Genomic DNA, 15,197 nt, shown 5'->3' on the forward strand with positions numbered 1-15,197 from the left:
GACGAATTCTGTGAAAATTGTCAAGAGAGAGAAACCAGGCACAAATATGTACCCTGTGCGATTCTATTTACATGAAGTTCAAAACAGACAAAATAATCTATAATTTTAGGTCAGGCGGCGCGATTAGCAAGTGCCTGGGATGGGGCACTTCTGGGTGCTGGTCAGGTTCTGTCTTGTCATCTAAGTGGTGGTTACGTGAGTGTGTTTGTTTTGTGAAAATTCATCGCCTGATATCCCTGTGATGAGTACAATTTTCGGAAAGTATGTTATAATTTAATTTAAAAACTTATTAAAGAAAAAGAACTGACAAGAAGGGAGGGGATTCAAACAAAACACTCGTGCAAACCACCGATCTGTGACCTCTCTGGCCTATTTGTCGTCTCTCTGGCCGTGGGTTGGCTTTGACTCCCCTCCACTTTTCTGGACCGCACCAGCCAGGCACCCCCGGCCGTGAACTGAGAAAGAGCTTGTCGCCCAGATGCGAGTTGGCTGTCGCTGCCACTGTGACAGCAGGGACTCAGTTCTTCCCCCTCTAACTCACAGGCAGGCCTGGTAGGAACAACTGGGCCCTCCACGTCTCCCCACAAGCTACAGAACTGGGGTCACACACCCTCTACCGAAACGTCAAGGCTCTGCTCTCCAAAAACACCAGCCATGTCACAGCAGGACCCCTTCTTCTGATCCAGCCCACTCCCACTCCTCTGACTTTGCTAAAAGACAGTCACCTCAGGAAAGTCTGGAGCTTTTGTTTGTATGTGTGCGGAAAGACTGCTTTTAAGTGTTTACTAATTAATTGCCAATTATGTGCCAGCGATTCTGAACACATAACTACACTGGTCCATTAATCCTCCAGTAGCCTGTGAGGCGGGTACTACTACTCTCCTGACCCCTAGTGAGAAGACGGACGCCAACCCAGCGGAAGTAACTCGTCCAAGGTCGTCACAGAGCTGGTAAGGCCCAAGGTTGTCAGATCTTCTGATCTCTTAAGAGAAGTAAATCTGGATTTTTATGTCAAGTCTCACAATGTTTAATGTTGCCATTAATTCACTGAAAAAAATTTTTTTAAAACACTGAGGGGAAAAAAAAAAACAACAAAAAACAAAACAAAACACTGAGGGGGCTAAGAAAGAAGCTGTCCTGGAAGAGGAACCAAGTCCCCACTCCTGACCTCTATATTCATCAAGTTCTACTGACACTTAATGAACGAAGCTGCTAAGGTGGAGTTTTCTGAGGGGTACAAGAAAAGATGCCAACTGTAAGAAACGTGACAGAAAATCTTAAAGTAGGTCTAAAGTAAATCCAATCTACTCTAAAGTAATAGGGGCAAGGCGGTTAAAAAAAAACACAAAAAAACCCTCTTCCACACTAGAAAGGAATCTTTAATATTTTAACAATCTATGCATTCTGTCAATTTAAATTAATATTCAGCATATAACCTAATCCTTTACAGAGTATACCTGGTTATTTGTTAACTTACCAAAACTCCACCCTAGAGGAGGCTCAATCTTCAGAATGAAATCTCCCTACAAGGAGAAAAAAAAAATCACTGCAAAGGACTAAGAACTGATGACTATTCAACTAGTTTAATTTAGTTCAGTGCTAGCCTATTATCTAGAATTTTCACACCTGAAATGGAATTCCAATCATAAACTTTGTACTTGTAAATGGTAGTGAGCTCTTGATTCCCTTCATGTGCTGCAATCTCAACCCCCGAATCTCCCATTTAACCCATCAAAGAGTTACAAAGACTCTGTATTCAGTGCTCTTGGTCTTCTGATTACATTCTATTAATCCAGTCTCCTGTTAACCCCTCATATGACTAAGGTTGCCAGTGTCAGCCAGATCTTCAGGAACTAAAGTCATTTCTTAAAACTAGATTTTACATACACCCTTGAGTGAAGGGTTCCTTGAGAATGTTTTAACAGTTTAAAAAGAAAAACAAAAACAGATTTCAAGACCCAACTAGTCTACCTCTAGAAATCAATCTTATGTATTGTGCATAAAGATGTAAGTTCAAGAATATTTATTGCTGTGTGGTTAGTAATAATTTTAAAAACTGGGAAAAAGCCTCTGTGTCTATAGAGAAATTGGGAATAAATTAGTTTGGCCTGCCTCTGACATGCGTGCAGCCGTTAAAAGGAAAGTCCAGGGCTTCCCTGGTGGCGCAGTGGCTGAGAGTCTGCCTGCCAATGCCAGGGACATGGGTTCGTGCCCCCGTCTGGAAAGATCCCACATGCCGCGGAGCAGCTGGGCCCGTGAGCCATGGCCGCTGAGCCTGCGCGTCCGGAGCCTGTGCTCCGCAACGGGAGAGGCCACAACAGTGAGGGGCCTGCGTACTGCAAAAAAAAAGGAAGGTCCATACATGCTGATGTCCAAAGTGTGCCAAAACATCACCACAGGGAAAAAAAAATCACATTGCAGAACAATGCCTAGTGTTTGAGTCCATTTGTATTGTTTTTTAATCAAAAGCAAAACTACACAGTATATTAACTACTTTTGCAACTTCCTGTGAATCTATGTTTCCAAATAAAAAGTTGAAATGTGGGGAGAATGAGGGGTGGGAGAATGGGTATGCATGGATACCCATATATGTGCACATGTGTTTGTGTATCTGCATATATGTCCATGCATGTATATTCGTGGATATCTGTATAACTCTAAATACAGAGAAAGCCATCTGCTAGGATACACACTGAAACTTTTATCAGCGGTTATCACTACAGAGGGAGGGGGTTTTGAGGGATAAAAGATAAAATTTACTTCATATACTTCTAAACACCTTGATTTTTTTCACAAAGCTCATGAACTCACATATTACTTATATAATTCTTTTTAACAATATTTTAAGCTGCTTGCAAGTAAAGGGTTCTATTAGATCAGGGTTTCTCAGCCTTGGCACTGGTGACATTTGGTCTGTCCCGTATAGCATGGCAGGATGTTTAGCTCCATTCCTGCCCTCCACTGACGAGATAACTGCACCACTCTCCCTCCCTTACGGTTGTAACGACCAAAAATGTCTCCAGACGTTGCCAAATGTCCCTGGAGACATTGAGAATCACTGCATTCAATCAAACCAGTTCATAAGCTTGGCCAGAATTTGGCCAGAATTACCATACTCCACTTACAACTTACAAAACATGAGTATTTGCACATGTAGGAAAGCCACTCTCCTAGTTAGCGCAGCCCTGTGGGTCACACTGACAACTTCCCATCATAAAAGACTAAAGTACTCTCCCCTCTTACCTTATCATACAAGGGGATCATAAAGTAACCATTGTTAGGGGCACAGTCTGTCTGGTATTTCAAAGTCCCATGCTTGGTGTACAACTTTATCTAGAAAGGAAGGAAAGAAAAGAGAAGTCATAATATCACTGTTGAGAATTAGCTACATATAATGCACCTGAATGCATTCAGTCAAAATGCATTTGCTGAGGACCCACCATATGAAGCTACTAACACTAGGCATTAGGACAGAGGGAAATAAGACAAGTATCCCCAAAATAATGTGATTTGATATTTTTCAGGTTAGAAACTATCTCCCAAAGTCATTTTTTTCAATGTTTTTCAGTTTATTTTAGTGTCTGTCTCTACGTTGTTTCTGGGTCTAAAACAAATTTTCAAAGTTTGCTGTTAGTAAGGGGCTTGTTAAAATGCAATTCCTGGGGCGGGTTGGATTGGAAGTTTGGGGCTAGCAGATGCAAGCTATTATATATAGAATGGATAAAAAACAGGTCCTACTGTATAGCACAGGGATCTATTTTCAATATCCTGTAATAAACCTTAATGGAAAAGAATATGAAAAAGAATATATATATATGTATAACTGAATCACTTTGTTGTACACCAGGAACTAAACACAACACTGTAAATCAACTATACTTCAATTTTTTGTAAAGTACCTTAAAAAAAATGCAATTTCTGAGCCCCACGTCTGTTTCTAAAATAGAAGGTCTGAGGTGAGGGCCAGGGATCTGTATTATTTACCCCAAAGAGTCCCAATGCTTGGAGTAACATCCATCTAGAAACTTTTAATGTTAATAATCTGTAACTATGATAACAGAATTGGGTCACACCAGCTAAGAAGATGTATAAAGCAGCAGACTCAGAACGCGCGCACTTAGGAAAGGAACACAGTGAAATTACGTACAGACTGCAAGCTCCCCGTGGGCGGTGACCACGGCTTACATTCCATGGCGCCTGGGTCAGTGTCTTATTTAGTGTAAGTACTCAATAAATACTCAAACTTGTTCACAGGCCATAAAGAAATTCAGATGCATGCACTGAAAGCAGGGACTGAAAATCCAGCTGTCCAGAGGGGCCATGGAAGTCCTATCAAGGGGCATTCACCTAAAGAGAGGCAGATCGCTACTTAACCCAAGCCAAGTTTTGCAGCCCAAAGATCAGCTGGTTTTCCAGAGAAATCAGGAATGCAGTTTTTAATGTGAAATCTCCTGATTGTTAAAGAATTAGCAACCAATATAGTTTTTCTTTTTTAGGGATTTCTGTCTGCTCTTTTCACTGAACTGAATATCCCCACCAGACACAAGGCTTTTGCACATGCCGGGGCTCACTCAACAGTTACTGACTGAATGAATATGATGGAAAAACACCCAGAAGGGAAGAGAGCTGGAGAAGAGTGAAGGTAGTTTTACTGGGACACAGAAAACACAATCAAGAAATGATTGTGAAATATCTTACTTACATTTCTTTCATAAAGCACAGGTCAGGGTACAGAATGGCAATATACATTACACGTATGAAACACCTCATTTCACAATCGGAAATTAAGAAAGAATGAGTGTCTCAGACCACCTGGACAGGCAGCCCTAGGGCTCAGGGAACACATTTCATACCAGGTCACAAAACCTGCCCTCTGCTCTCAAGGTCACTATTAGTGTGTGGGGTGGGAGTGCCCCTTACTGCCTTCACTTCCCTCCTGGAGCCCCAGGAAACTACAAGTTGCAAAGCCTTTCCAGGCGGCTTCTGGAATGTTCTGTGCCCACAACCCAGGAGGTGGCATGGGCACCCAGAGATCCTAGGAGCCCTGCCACTGTCAGTGGGTAGATTCATTAAACGCCTGACTTCTTAAGACCAATCATCTTGAAGGTGACGATTGATTAACTTCTTCAGAAAATACATGATGCTGGGTTCTGCTGCCTCTCACCCAACACCATCTTACAGGAATAAAAATTGGGACTTGGAGCAAGGCCAGGTCAAAGAGCTAGTGGGATGGGAATCTACTTCCTACCCCTCCCCCAATCCTCAGTAACCTACTTTGTAGAACACAATGGTCCAACTCTTGCAGCCATCCAGCTACCAGCACAGAAGCAGCTCAATGTGCTTTCAGACAGACAGCCTTTGGGGTCTTAGTCCCCTCTCCCTTCTCTTTTTCAGCCACTTCCTTTTTTCTCTCTCAAATTCCCTTTTCTGCCCCATCATCAGTAACCTCCTGAAACAGAGGCCAGCCCTCCCTCGGGTCCCTTCCCATCTGTCCTGCAAGTGACTTTCTATCCCTACCTCTATCTATCTCCCTTCTCACAAGCTTTCTGGGTCATAATTCCACTAGGCTAATAATCATCTAACTGAACAGGGCTTTGCAACTTAATAAAAAGACTTCTGCACAAATCTCTAGCGTAATTCCAATAACTACCCAGTACAGGCAGCTGACAACTCTCCATTTTCAGAGGAAAAGGGGTCCCATGGGAGAAACCAGGGAAATTAAAAATACAGTTTCCCAGCCCCAGAGATGCCAAGAGAGATCTACTGGGTCAGGATCTCTGGGATGGGAATCCATGCTCTTTAAAAGCTCCCCAGGGTGGTTGGAGGAGCAGTGGATTAGAACTTTGCAGGGACTCTCTGTTGTGTGGGTAAGACTTGCTGTCTCTAGGTTCTGGAATATAGGTTTCAGAAATCTGAGTTTCAGGAAGTCTGGGTTCCTGGGAGTTTGAGCATCTGGGGTATCAGTCCTAAGGGGTCTGGGTCCTGCTGAGACTGGGTTTTAAGAGATCTGGGGCCTGGATTCTGCGGATCTGGAGTTTAGGTTTTGAAGAATCTGGGGTCTTGATTTGCAGGATCCTTAGTTTTGCGTGACCTAATAAAAGTTTTAGACCACCATCATCGTCACCAAAAATGTCCCTCACACCCATGTGCACATACCTTCGGGGCCCCGACCCCGCCCCCACTCCGTAGCTGACCCCAAGATAAGAACCCCCACTCCAGCGCGACTGGGGAGGAGATAGTGGAGACCCGCGGAGAGCGGCGCCTTTAAAAAGAAAAGGACTCCCAGAGTGGGGGGCTGGTGGCAACTGCCTGGTGTCAGAAGCGAGGCCACCGCGGCTCAGAGAGGTTGAGCGATTGGCCCGGGGTCACACAGCGAGCTCCGGGCCGCGGGGCGGGCGCTCACCTCGATGAGCGAGTAGTTGATCTCCACGTCCGACTTGACGAAGCCCCCGCAGCCCACCACGATGTCCTCGGAGCCGCGCGCCGGCCCCACGCCGCTCAGCAGCAGCATCACGATGGCGACCACCACCACCGACCCCGGCGGCCCCACGCGCCGGCGCTCCCGCATGGCCCTGCCTCTGCTGCCAGACCCTCCGCAGGCCTCCAGGTCCCGCCCCTCAAACCGCACGCGGACCGCGGCTTCCTCCTCTGCTGGCGGCTGACAGCCCAGTCCCCGCCCCGACTCGGCCGCGCGTGCGCGATCCGGCCCCAGCCCACTCCCCCAGGCAAAAGAATTATGGCGCATGCTCAGCAACAAAACGAGACCATTTGTGCCCTCTGGAGGCCTGGAGGACTCCGCGCACCGTCTGGCAGGTGCAGTTGCAAGGTGTGTGCATACAGTCATAAACTACAAAGCTAAACCCTACTTTGGAATTCAGTAGCACTGAAACTGGAAAGGACGAGAGACTGTTGATCGAAGTATCCAACAACTTTCCCAAATCTTTTTGACGGTAAATTTCACAAGTATAATCTCAAACCCCTTTTAGGGATTTGTGTCAACTGATGTATTTTTCCGTGATAAATGATGAATTAGTTTTTTTTTTTAAAAGAAAAACATGTCATTTAAGTTCAGCATAATAGTTAAAAGGTATTTAAATTTTATTTAATCCCAGCTCTAATTACATTTGTATAGAAACAAACTTTGAGGGTTTTCCCCCAGTAAGCAAGAGATGCATGCAGTTTGATTTACTTTGAACTAGCTCCGTGAGACGATGCATGATTTGTCTGCAAATAAGTTCAAAAATCAGCACGTTATATTTTGTCCTAAGACTGAGTGTATAACATAGTGTAGATGAACTACAAGTCACCACATCAAAATAGACAAAAATTGCTTTTCTGACCTGATATTTGAAAGTCTTCCATTTTATTCCTGAAAACATCAAGTGCTTTATTTTGATAGTTTTTAATACTTTGTTTCTAAATGATGAGGTAAGAGAGAAGATTTCCCACTGAAATTTGCCATTGTGGCTAAAACTCAAGCAATATAATACAATTATGAATCACAATGATTTTAAACTACACAATCGTCAAAACCTTCACATTGGCTACAATGCAACGATACACCCACTGAGGATTTCAATCATGAGCGCATCAGATTTCTGCTTCTCACTCTGCATTCTCACTACAAATACAGTGAGATTCTCAACTGTTCAATTATAAAGAGAAACTATTTAAATAATGGTTTTATTTTCTGAGGTTCATTATTTATCATTACAATGGAAACAGATGCCCTTTACTGTCCCTAACATAAATCCCTGGTTTGTCTTAGCAAATTACCAGGCGGGTGAAAGCCATCGATTAGGAAATGCTGGCCTATGGAATCCTCTTATCTTACAGAATGGTAAACCAAGGCCCAGAGAGGGAAAGGGACTTATCTAGGGCTCGGCACACAGCCATGTGTTGTTCAGAGAGCTGGAAAGCAGGCTTTGGGATGCCCGAGTTCTGTTCTTGGCTCACCTACTGATTTCCTCTGTGTTCTTCCTGCCTTCCTAACCATTCTCCCTCAAACTTTCACCATTCCCCTCAAATTCATCTTCAGGTATACAAAGAAATAAAGCACTAGGACTGTGGCAATGCCAACTGCAGCGGGGGTTTCAGGGAGAGGGGGCTCAAGCCTCCCCATAATTTCCATCAGCCTCCACCAAAACCACCTCAAATAAACAGACGTGATCTGAATGTAAACAGCAGACCATCCACACTCAGCCTCAAGACAGATCCTTGAGTTTCTGTGTCCCTGCTCTTCCAGAACTCCCAGGCAGGAGGACAGCTGAAGGCATACTGCCTAGGCCCCAGGCCAGGGCTGGAGAAACTCAGAAAAGGAAAGGGGAAAAGGCCAGGGAACCCATGCTGTGGAAGCCCTGCCGGAGGCACAAAAAAGAAGACAAGAAGTAACAGGGCAGCATGGAGAGCGCAAAGGATTTGAATTCTTCACTCAAACTGAGAACCTGTGCTTGTCGGTCTGAAAAAGCTGAGTCTTTCCTTCCTATTTTGAAAGGAATACATGCTCATTGCAGAAGGAAAGAAAATAGAAAAGGGAATGCAAGGAAAAAGGAAAATTAGGATTCCCATGACCACTGCTTTAGAGCATTTCCATCTTTTCATCTATGCATATATGTTACATAGAGTCATCTCTCAAAAGAACTCGTGGCTGGGGACACACCTTGCTTTAAGACCCAGAGGAAGAAGGTAAATGACTTGACTTCCTTCCCCACTTTCCCCAACTTAAGCATATACTTCTTTCCTTTGGAAACATATCACAGGCTATTTTGTATTATAATCTTTTTTTCACTTAGCATTCAGCAACCATATTTCCGTATTAAATATATTTCTGCAATGGCGCTTTGAACCACAGCTTAGTAACCTAGGGATGAAATAATACTACTAATGCTAATAAGAGCTAACTCCGCTTGCGCGTTTACTGTGTGCCTGGCACTGTGCTAGACGCTTTGTTAGTCATCTTAAAATCTTCCCCCCACCGTAGAGGCAGACAATGTCCATCCCACAGGTGAGGAGACTGCGGCTCTAACTAACCAGGCAGTGCCCCCATCCCCCGTGCCGGTTGTTGGACATGTGCACACCTGTTGGGTTCACTTATCAGGATAAATTCCTGGAATTGTTGGTCCACAGTATTCGGGAAGCTTGCGATGACATTTGTTCCAGGGAGAAGGGGGGTCATATGGGGATGCCGCTGCACTTTCTGGGGCTCCGGGAACCCCTCCCCCGCTGCCTGCTGGGGCCTCCCTTAGCGCCCCTCCACCTCGCCTCCTTTCACCCCTTTGCGCCCCACCCCCGCCGCGCGGCCGGACCTTGCCCGAGGCCTTGCAATCCCGGCGCTCGAATCCCCGCCCCTTGCACGGCGGAGCGCGGCCAAGGAAGCTGTCCAGGGACCCACCGACAGTCTGACAGACGGACTGACGGACGCACGGCGCCCGATGGCCGCGCCTGGCGAGCCCTGCGCGGGCCCGGAGGTGAGTGTCTCCATCCCGCCCCACTCTCCTTTTCGGGCTCGAGAGATCTCTTGGGCAGGGGAGGGGAGAGACCTCCAAACTCCCGGCCGGGAGGGGAAGAGACCTGCCAGTCTAACCGCAGGGCGGGGCGACCCCCTCAACCAAGCTGGTCCCCCGAAGAACCCAGCCCTGTTAAAGGGGCCTACAAGACCCCACCCCCCACCCCTCTCTGGTTCCTGTCTCATCAAAGGGTTTTAGTGGGAGGGTGGCAGTGATGCAGTAGGGGGAGAATTAAAGCAGCGTCTTCTAAACTCACATTCACACTTCTCAGATAAGGAAAGGCCAGCAGAAGGTCTGAGTTAAGAATTACAGATGGTGATCTCCAGTAGAACAAGCTGCGGGCTCAGACAGGCCAGCATGGACTCAGCTCTGCCACTTCTATTTGTGTGAGCCTGAAGGAGTCTGTTCCCCTACCCCCCAAGCCCGTGCCTCAGTTTCTGGTCTATGAAATGGGGACAGTAATACCCACCTCCTACAGTGGTTATGAGTCTGTGCCCAACACTCATCAGAGAGCCCAGGTCTCCCAGATTCTAGGACCGGACTGCCTTTGTTCAGATCCCAGCACCACCACTGTCCAACTGGGTGACATCAACCAACTTACTCAGCCTCTCTGGGCCTCAGCTGCCTCATCTGCAAAATCAGTATGACTGCATCTACTTCATAAGATTGGGGTTAGGGCTAAAGAAGTTGAGAATTATGAAGTACTCTAAAGAGTGCTTAGCACATTTTCATGTAAATGTTAGGGGTCCAAAGAGTTGCCTGGCCCCCTAAGCAGGTGAGTTTGGGATCCCTGTGTTGTACCATCATAAGAGTCACCCTGGTGTTCCCTCAGGTCTGGAACCAGACGGAGCCCCAGCCCGCCGCTGACCGCCTGCTGAGCCTGTGCTTCCTGAAAACAGCAGGGGTCTGGGTGCCCCCCATGTACCTCTGGGTCCTTGGCCCCATCTACCTCCTCTACATCCACCACCATGACAAGGGCTACCTCCAGATGTCCCGCCTCTTCAAAGCCAAAATGGTAGCCACTGCCCCTGGGAGCCTGTAACCAGACAATGGTAGGGGGTCGGGGGAAACAGGCTGGAACCTGGCAGAGACCCCAAAGTAGGCACTTCTTCTATCAAGGAGCACACAGTGTGGGGACAAGAAGGGACCCTGTTAATCAAACAGAGCAATACTCCAGAGGCTACAGAGGGAAACTCAGTGGAATAGATTCTCCCAAACAGATCTGGTAATAATAAAAACCATATATCCACAAACACAGCCCCGGACACCCACACATCCAGTTTATGGCCATCACAGCCCAGCATTCCCCAAAGTGTGCAGTGTACACTCCTGGGATACACAAGGTGATTCTAGGGCCATGCTAGGATGAACCTTTTAAATGTTTAACAGCTATGCATTGATTTTTGTGTTTCCCCACTGGCGGTACTAAAGAACAGTTCTTAAAATTGTTATGTATTTATTTGACAGTGTTAGAAAAACACTGGCATTGCAAGTGTGAGCTTTTCTGCTCATCCTCCCGTTTTCCAGACTTCTACAAGAATGCCCTCCAAGGTTCATTTATTCCCATACCACCTTGTAAATTTTTGACCTGTTGCCCACCACCTATCCAGGGTTGGCACACTCTTCCTTAAAGGGCCAGATAGTACATGTCTGAGGCTTTGAGGATCATGTGGTCTCTGTCCCCACTACTCAATTCTGTTCTTGCAGCAGCCACAGACAACGGTAAACAAATAGATGTGACCGTGTTTCAATAAAAGTTTATTTATAGTCACTAAAATTTGCATTTCATATAATTTTCACATGTCATGACATATTAGACTTTTTAAAGTCTTGTTCAGTGATTGAAAAATGTCAAAACCATTCTTAGCTCAGAGGTGATACAAAAACAGGCAGGAGGCCAAACTCAGCCTGCAGGTGGTAGTTTGACCCCTGCTTGAGACTAACTGAAATGTTCAATAGTTTCTCCAGTGTGCCCAGGTCTGCCCACTTTCTTGATTTCTCTTGTTCAAAAGAGAGACCAATGTGTCTTAGAGCAGGCCTGGAGACATATCAGTCCCAACAGAGAGTTCCTCCTTGATTTAAGGAGGGAAAGAGACTTAAAGAGGGTATAACTTTTTCACCTAGAGAGTAAATTTCATTTCATGCTGTTTCTTCATCCCTAAAGCATCCTCCCGTGCATTATGGGAGCGCCGCTGGCATTTTGGAAACCACCGAGTTGGCTTGGGCCCTTGTGGTGCATTATTTATATGACAGTTACAGGTCAAGATTGAACTGCATCACCCCTTACAACTTTTTCTTTCACGTCAGCACTGTTTAATGATCACATTGGTACGTTACAGTGCCCCATCCAGAGCCACTGTCCAATTGGATGTGGGGACACTGTCCAGTTGGCTGCCATCTTTCTTCCCAGCCTCCCACCAGCCTTATCCAAATTTGTTTCCCCAGGTGCTTGGCTTCGCCCTCATAATCCTGTGCACCTCCAGCGTGTCTGTGACTCTTTGGAGAATCCAGCAGGGAACACCCCAGGCCCTAGAGTTCCTCATACACCCCACCGTGTGGCTCACCACAATGGTAAATGACATCCCCAGACATGCTGGCTTGTCCCTAGCTGCTGCTTTTCGTGCCCTGGTGGAGGGCATGGGGCAAAGCGGGGCTCCTTCTCTACCCTCTCTTCCCCCACCCTTCCCTGCCTCTGTCTACCTCCCACCTGACTCTCTGATCCAGAGCTTCGCCGTGTTCCTGATCCACACTGAGAGGAAGAAGGGGGTCCAGGCGTCCGGGGTGCTCTTTGGGTACTGGCTGCTCTGCTTTCTCTTCCCAGCCACCAGCACCGCCCAGCAGGCCTCACAAGGGGTAAGTGGGGGCCTGGGCCACCTGGGAACCAGTAGGGCAGTTTCAGGCCTTGGGTCCCATCCTTCCTCCTCGCCTTTCCACCCATGGCTTACTCTCTACACAGAGACACACACACCACAAGTGCTTAAACTCAAGTGACACACAAACACATTTCACATCGAAGTTCCCATCATCCCATACCTTTTTAGCAACACAAATTCCCATTGTCTTACACACTCAAGTCACACACTTCACTTGCACACACTTGTATGAACCCATTCACGCATCACACAACCACAGACTCTGAAACATCACACACAAACGCACAGACACACACACACTCGCCTGCACACGTCCACTCACACTTACTGCCACCCAGGTGTGGCTATGCCTTCAAGCTCCTACAGGACTCAGGCACAAATGTCCCACATGCACACACTCACACACACTGCGTAGGCATTGAAACACTGTTGGTTTGAAACCTCAGGGGTTCCCGGGTGAAATTAGAAGCCGGCCCCATACACGGAGGGCCTGGAGAGACCAAAGAAAGAGGCAGCCACTGCAGATCAGTAGGTGACGATTTTAACGAGCAAGGGAACTTACCTACGAGGCTTGTCTTGGGTGATGCAAGAGAAGTTGATCTCTGCACCCACCTGCCAGAATCTTAACAGTTTTTAGAAGATTTAACAGGGTTCAGTCACATGTACTGTCCAGAGGGTCTCATCAACACATTGCTCTTTCAAGGAAAGGCTGCATCCTTGAAGTAGTTCCTAGTGCAGGAACAGTGTGGCCACAATGCACATTTCAAGGACAGGGGAGGGGGGAGGAGCCTCCAATTGCTGGGTCCAGCTCACAGGTCAGCCAGCGGTCACGACCTCTGGATGGCCTCCTCCAGCACACACCTGCACTCACTCTGACTCCATGTACCTGCACGTTTCCCCTCATTCTCACCTGTTCTCACCCTCACCCATGCTCCCATGCACCCATATTTACACACTCATTTTGCACACTCACCCATATTTGTTTCCCTACCTGGGAGGCAGCGTTTCCATGTTAGGGGGCATGATCTGCACAGAGAAAAATATATAACCTCAACAAGGGTTTCTCAACCTCAGCACCCTTTACGTAATTCTCTTTTGGGTGGGGGCGGGGGGAGGTGTCCTGTGCACTGTAGGATGTTGCACAGCATCCCTGGCCTCCACCCACTAGATGCCAGTAGTACCACCCCATTATGGTAACCTGTGTCTACAGACAATGGCAAATGTCCCCTGGGGGCAAAATCTCCCCAATTGACAACCACTTGCATAGCTGGCGCACTCACCCAGGACGTCGGATAAGGAAACCAATCAGAGGCTGCTGGTCATCATTTCAAGAGCCAAATGGTTACTCTGTCCTGCTCGTCAAAGTAGAAGGCAGAGGGCTTCCCTGGTGGCGCAGTGGTTGAGAGTCTGCCTGCCGATGCAGGGGACACGGGTTCGTGCCCCGGTCTGGGAAGATCCCACATGCCGCGGAGCGGCTGGGCCCGTGAGCCATGGTTGTTGAGCCTGCGTGTCCGGAGCCTGTGCTCCGCAACAGGAGAGGCCACAACAGTGAGAGCCCCGCGTACCGTGAAAAAAAAAAAAAAAAAAAAAGTAGAAGGCAGAGAAACACCTTCTGTCCTTAAGGACAGATTTCTTTACAAAGCAATTTTTGTAACTAATGGGAAAATTCCACAGGCCATCCACTGATTTATGAAAGGATGGGTTTCCACAGTTGACTTATCAGTTAGCTGTTTGGAACACAGCATAGAAATAATACTATTGGGACCACCTATGCTCTGGAGCTCCATGTGCCAGGCCCTGTGGCAAGCACTTGACATCAGGAATCCAGTGAAGACTCTAATCGTCCTGTTTTAAAGATGAGGAGACTAAGGCTGAGAGAAGTGAGTGAATTCCTCAAGGTCATGCAGCTCAGGTCTGCAGAGCCAAGTCCATCTCACCCAAATTCAGAACAAACTTTCCAATAGAAACGATGGTAAAAATGACACTATGGGGAATAATGTAGTTGGAATATCAAACTGTCTACTATCTGCCCCCAAAAAACAAAAATAAAAACAAAGAAGTATAAAAAATTTAGTAGAAAAATTGTGATTTGAAGCTAGGGCTCTTGTTTTAAGCCACAAAAACTCAACTCACACTAGCTTAAGCAAAAAAGTCCAAGGGAATCTATTAGCTCATAGATGTGGGACCTGCGAGGCATAGAGGGTCCAGACCTTTATATAACACCACCAGATCTCCACTTCTCTCTGTCCCTTGGTTCTGCTTCATTTTCCACTGGGATGGCAAGAAGAGCCCCAATTGCTCCAGACTTATGTTCCATCAGTAGCCAGGGGACTAGATGGTACTCATTAGTCAGGCCTCCATCACCTGCCCACCCCCTGGGATGGAATCAGTTCTGCATAAACCCCATACCTGAGCATGGGGAAAAAAATTAGGGTCCTCTGGCCAGAAGGGGCAAGGGATGCGAAAGCAATCATGGCACGGCAGCAAAAGCTCATGATCTAGATCAGATCATCTGTGTGACCTTGATCAAGGTGCTATCACTCCCCTGAGCTTTGGTTTCCCAAGGAGTAACACAGAGCAGGTAAACCCCAGCTGGGGTCAGGGTCGGGAGGAACTTGACGAGACAGTGCATGTAAAGACTCCAGCATGTGCCCGAGGCAGAGTAAATGCTCCATGAAACCAGCTCCCTTCTTAAACCAGAGAACACTAGCCACAAGGGAGTGGGACCGGAGATTGTGGGGGGAGGGGATGGGGGTCCTTTATTGCACAAGGAGAAAGTCAAAGTGTCCCTTCAACTCATGTCCGGGTACCTAAAGCC

General features: G+C 47.0%; 2 protein-coding genes across 2 annotated transcripts in view; one reads left to right on the forward strand and one right to left on the reverse strand.

The window, feature by feature from the left end:
- The window catches only part of LOC115867691 (BOS complex subunit NOMO1), a 52,510-nt gene extending 45,838 nt beyond the window's left edge, over positions 1-6,672 (reverse strand). Inside the window, exons 1-3 of the mRNA XM_030884060.2 lie at positions 6,404-6,672; positions 3,244-3,333; positions 1,478-1,523 (exon numbers count right to left, since the gene is read on the reverse strand). Of these exons, the coding sequence (XP_030739920.1) occupies positions 1,478-1,523; positions 3,244-3,333; positions 6,404-6,568 (301 nt within the window). The 5' untranslated portion in view covers positions 6,569-6,672. The remainder of the gene's footprint in view (positions 1-1,477; positions 1,524-3,243; positions 3,334-6,403) is intronic.
- A 2,744-nt stretch (positions 6,673-9,416) lies between these two features.
- Positions 9,417-15,197, forward strand: part of ABCC6 (ATP binding cassette subfamily C member 6) — a 55,766-nt gene continuing 49,985 nt past the window's right edge. The window contains exons 1-4 of the mRNA XM_030884059.2: positions 9,417-9,467; positions 10,339-10,521; positions 11,952-12,077; positions 12,231-12,359. Of these exons, the coding sequence (XP_030739919.1) occupies positions 9,432-9,467; positions 10,339-10,521; positions 11,952-12,077; positions 12,231-12,359 (474 nt within the window). The 5' untranslated portion in view covers positions 9,417-9,431. The remainder of the gene's footprint in view (positions 9,468-10,338; positions 10,522-11,951; positions 12,078-12,230; positions 12,360-15,197) is intronic.

This window comes from Globicephala melas, chromosome 15 (assembly GCF_963455315.2).
Source record: "Globicephala melas chromosome 15, mGloMel1.2, whole genome shotgun sequence".
In the NCBI taxonomy this organism is placed as follows: Eukaryota; Metazoa; Chordata; class Mammalia; order Artiodactyla; family Delphinidae; genus Globicephala; species Globicephala melas.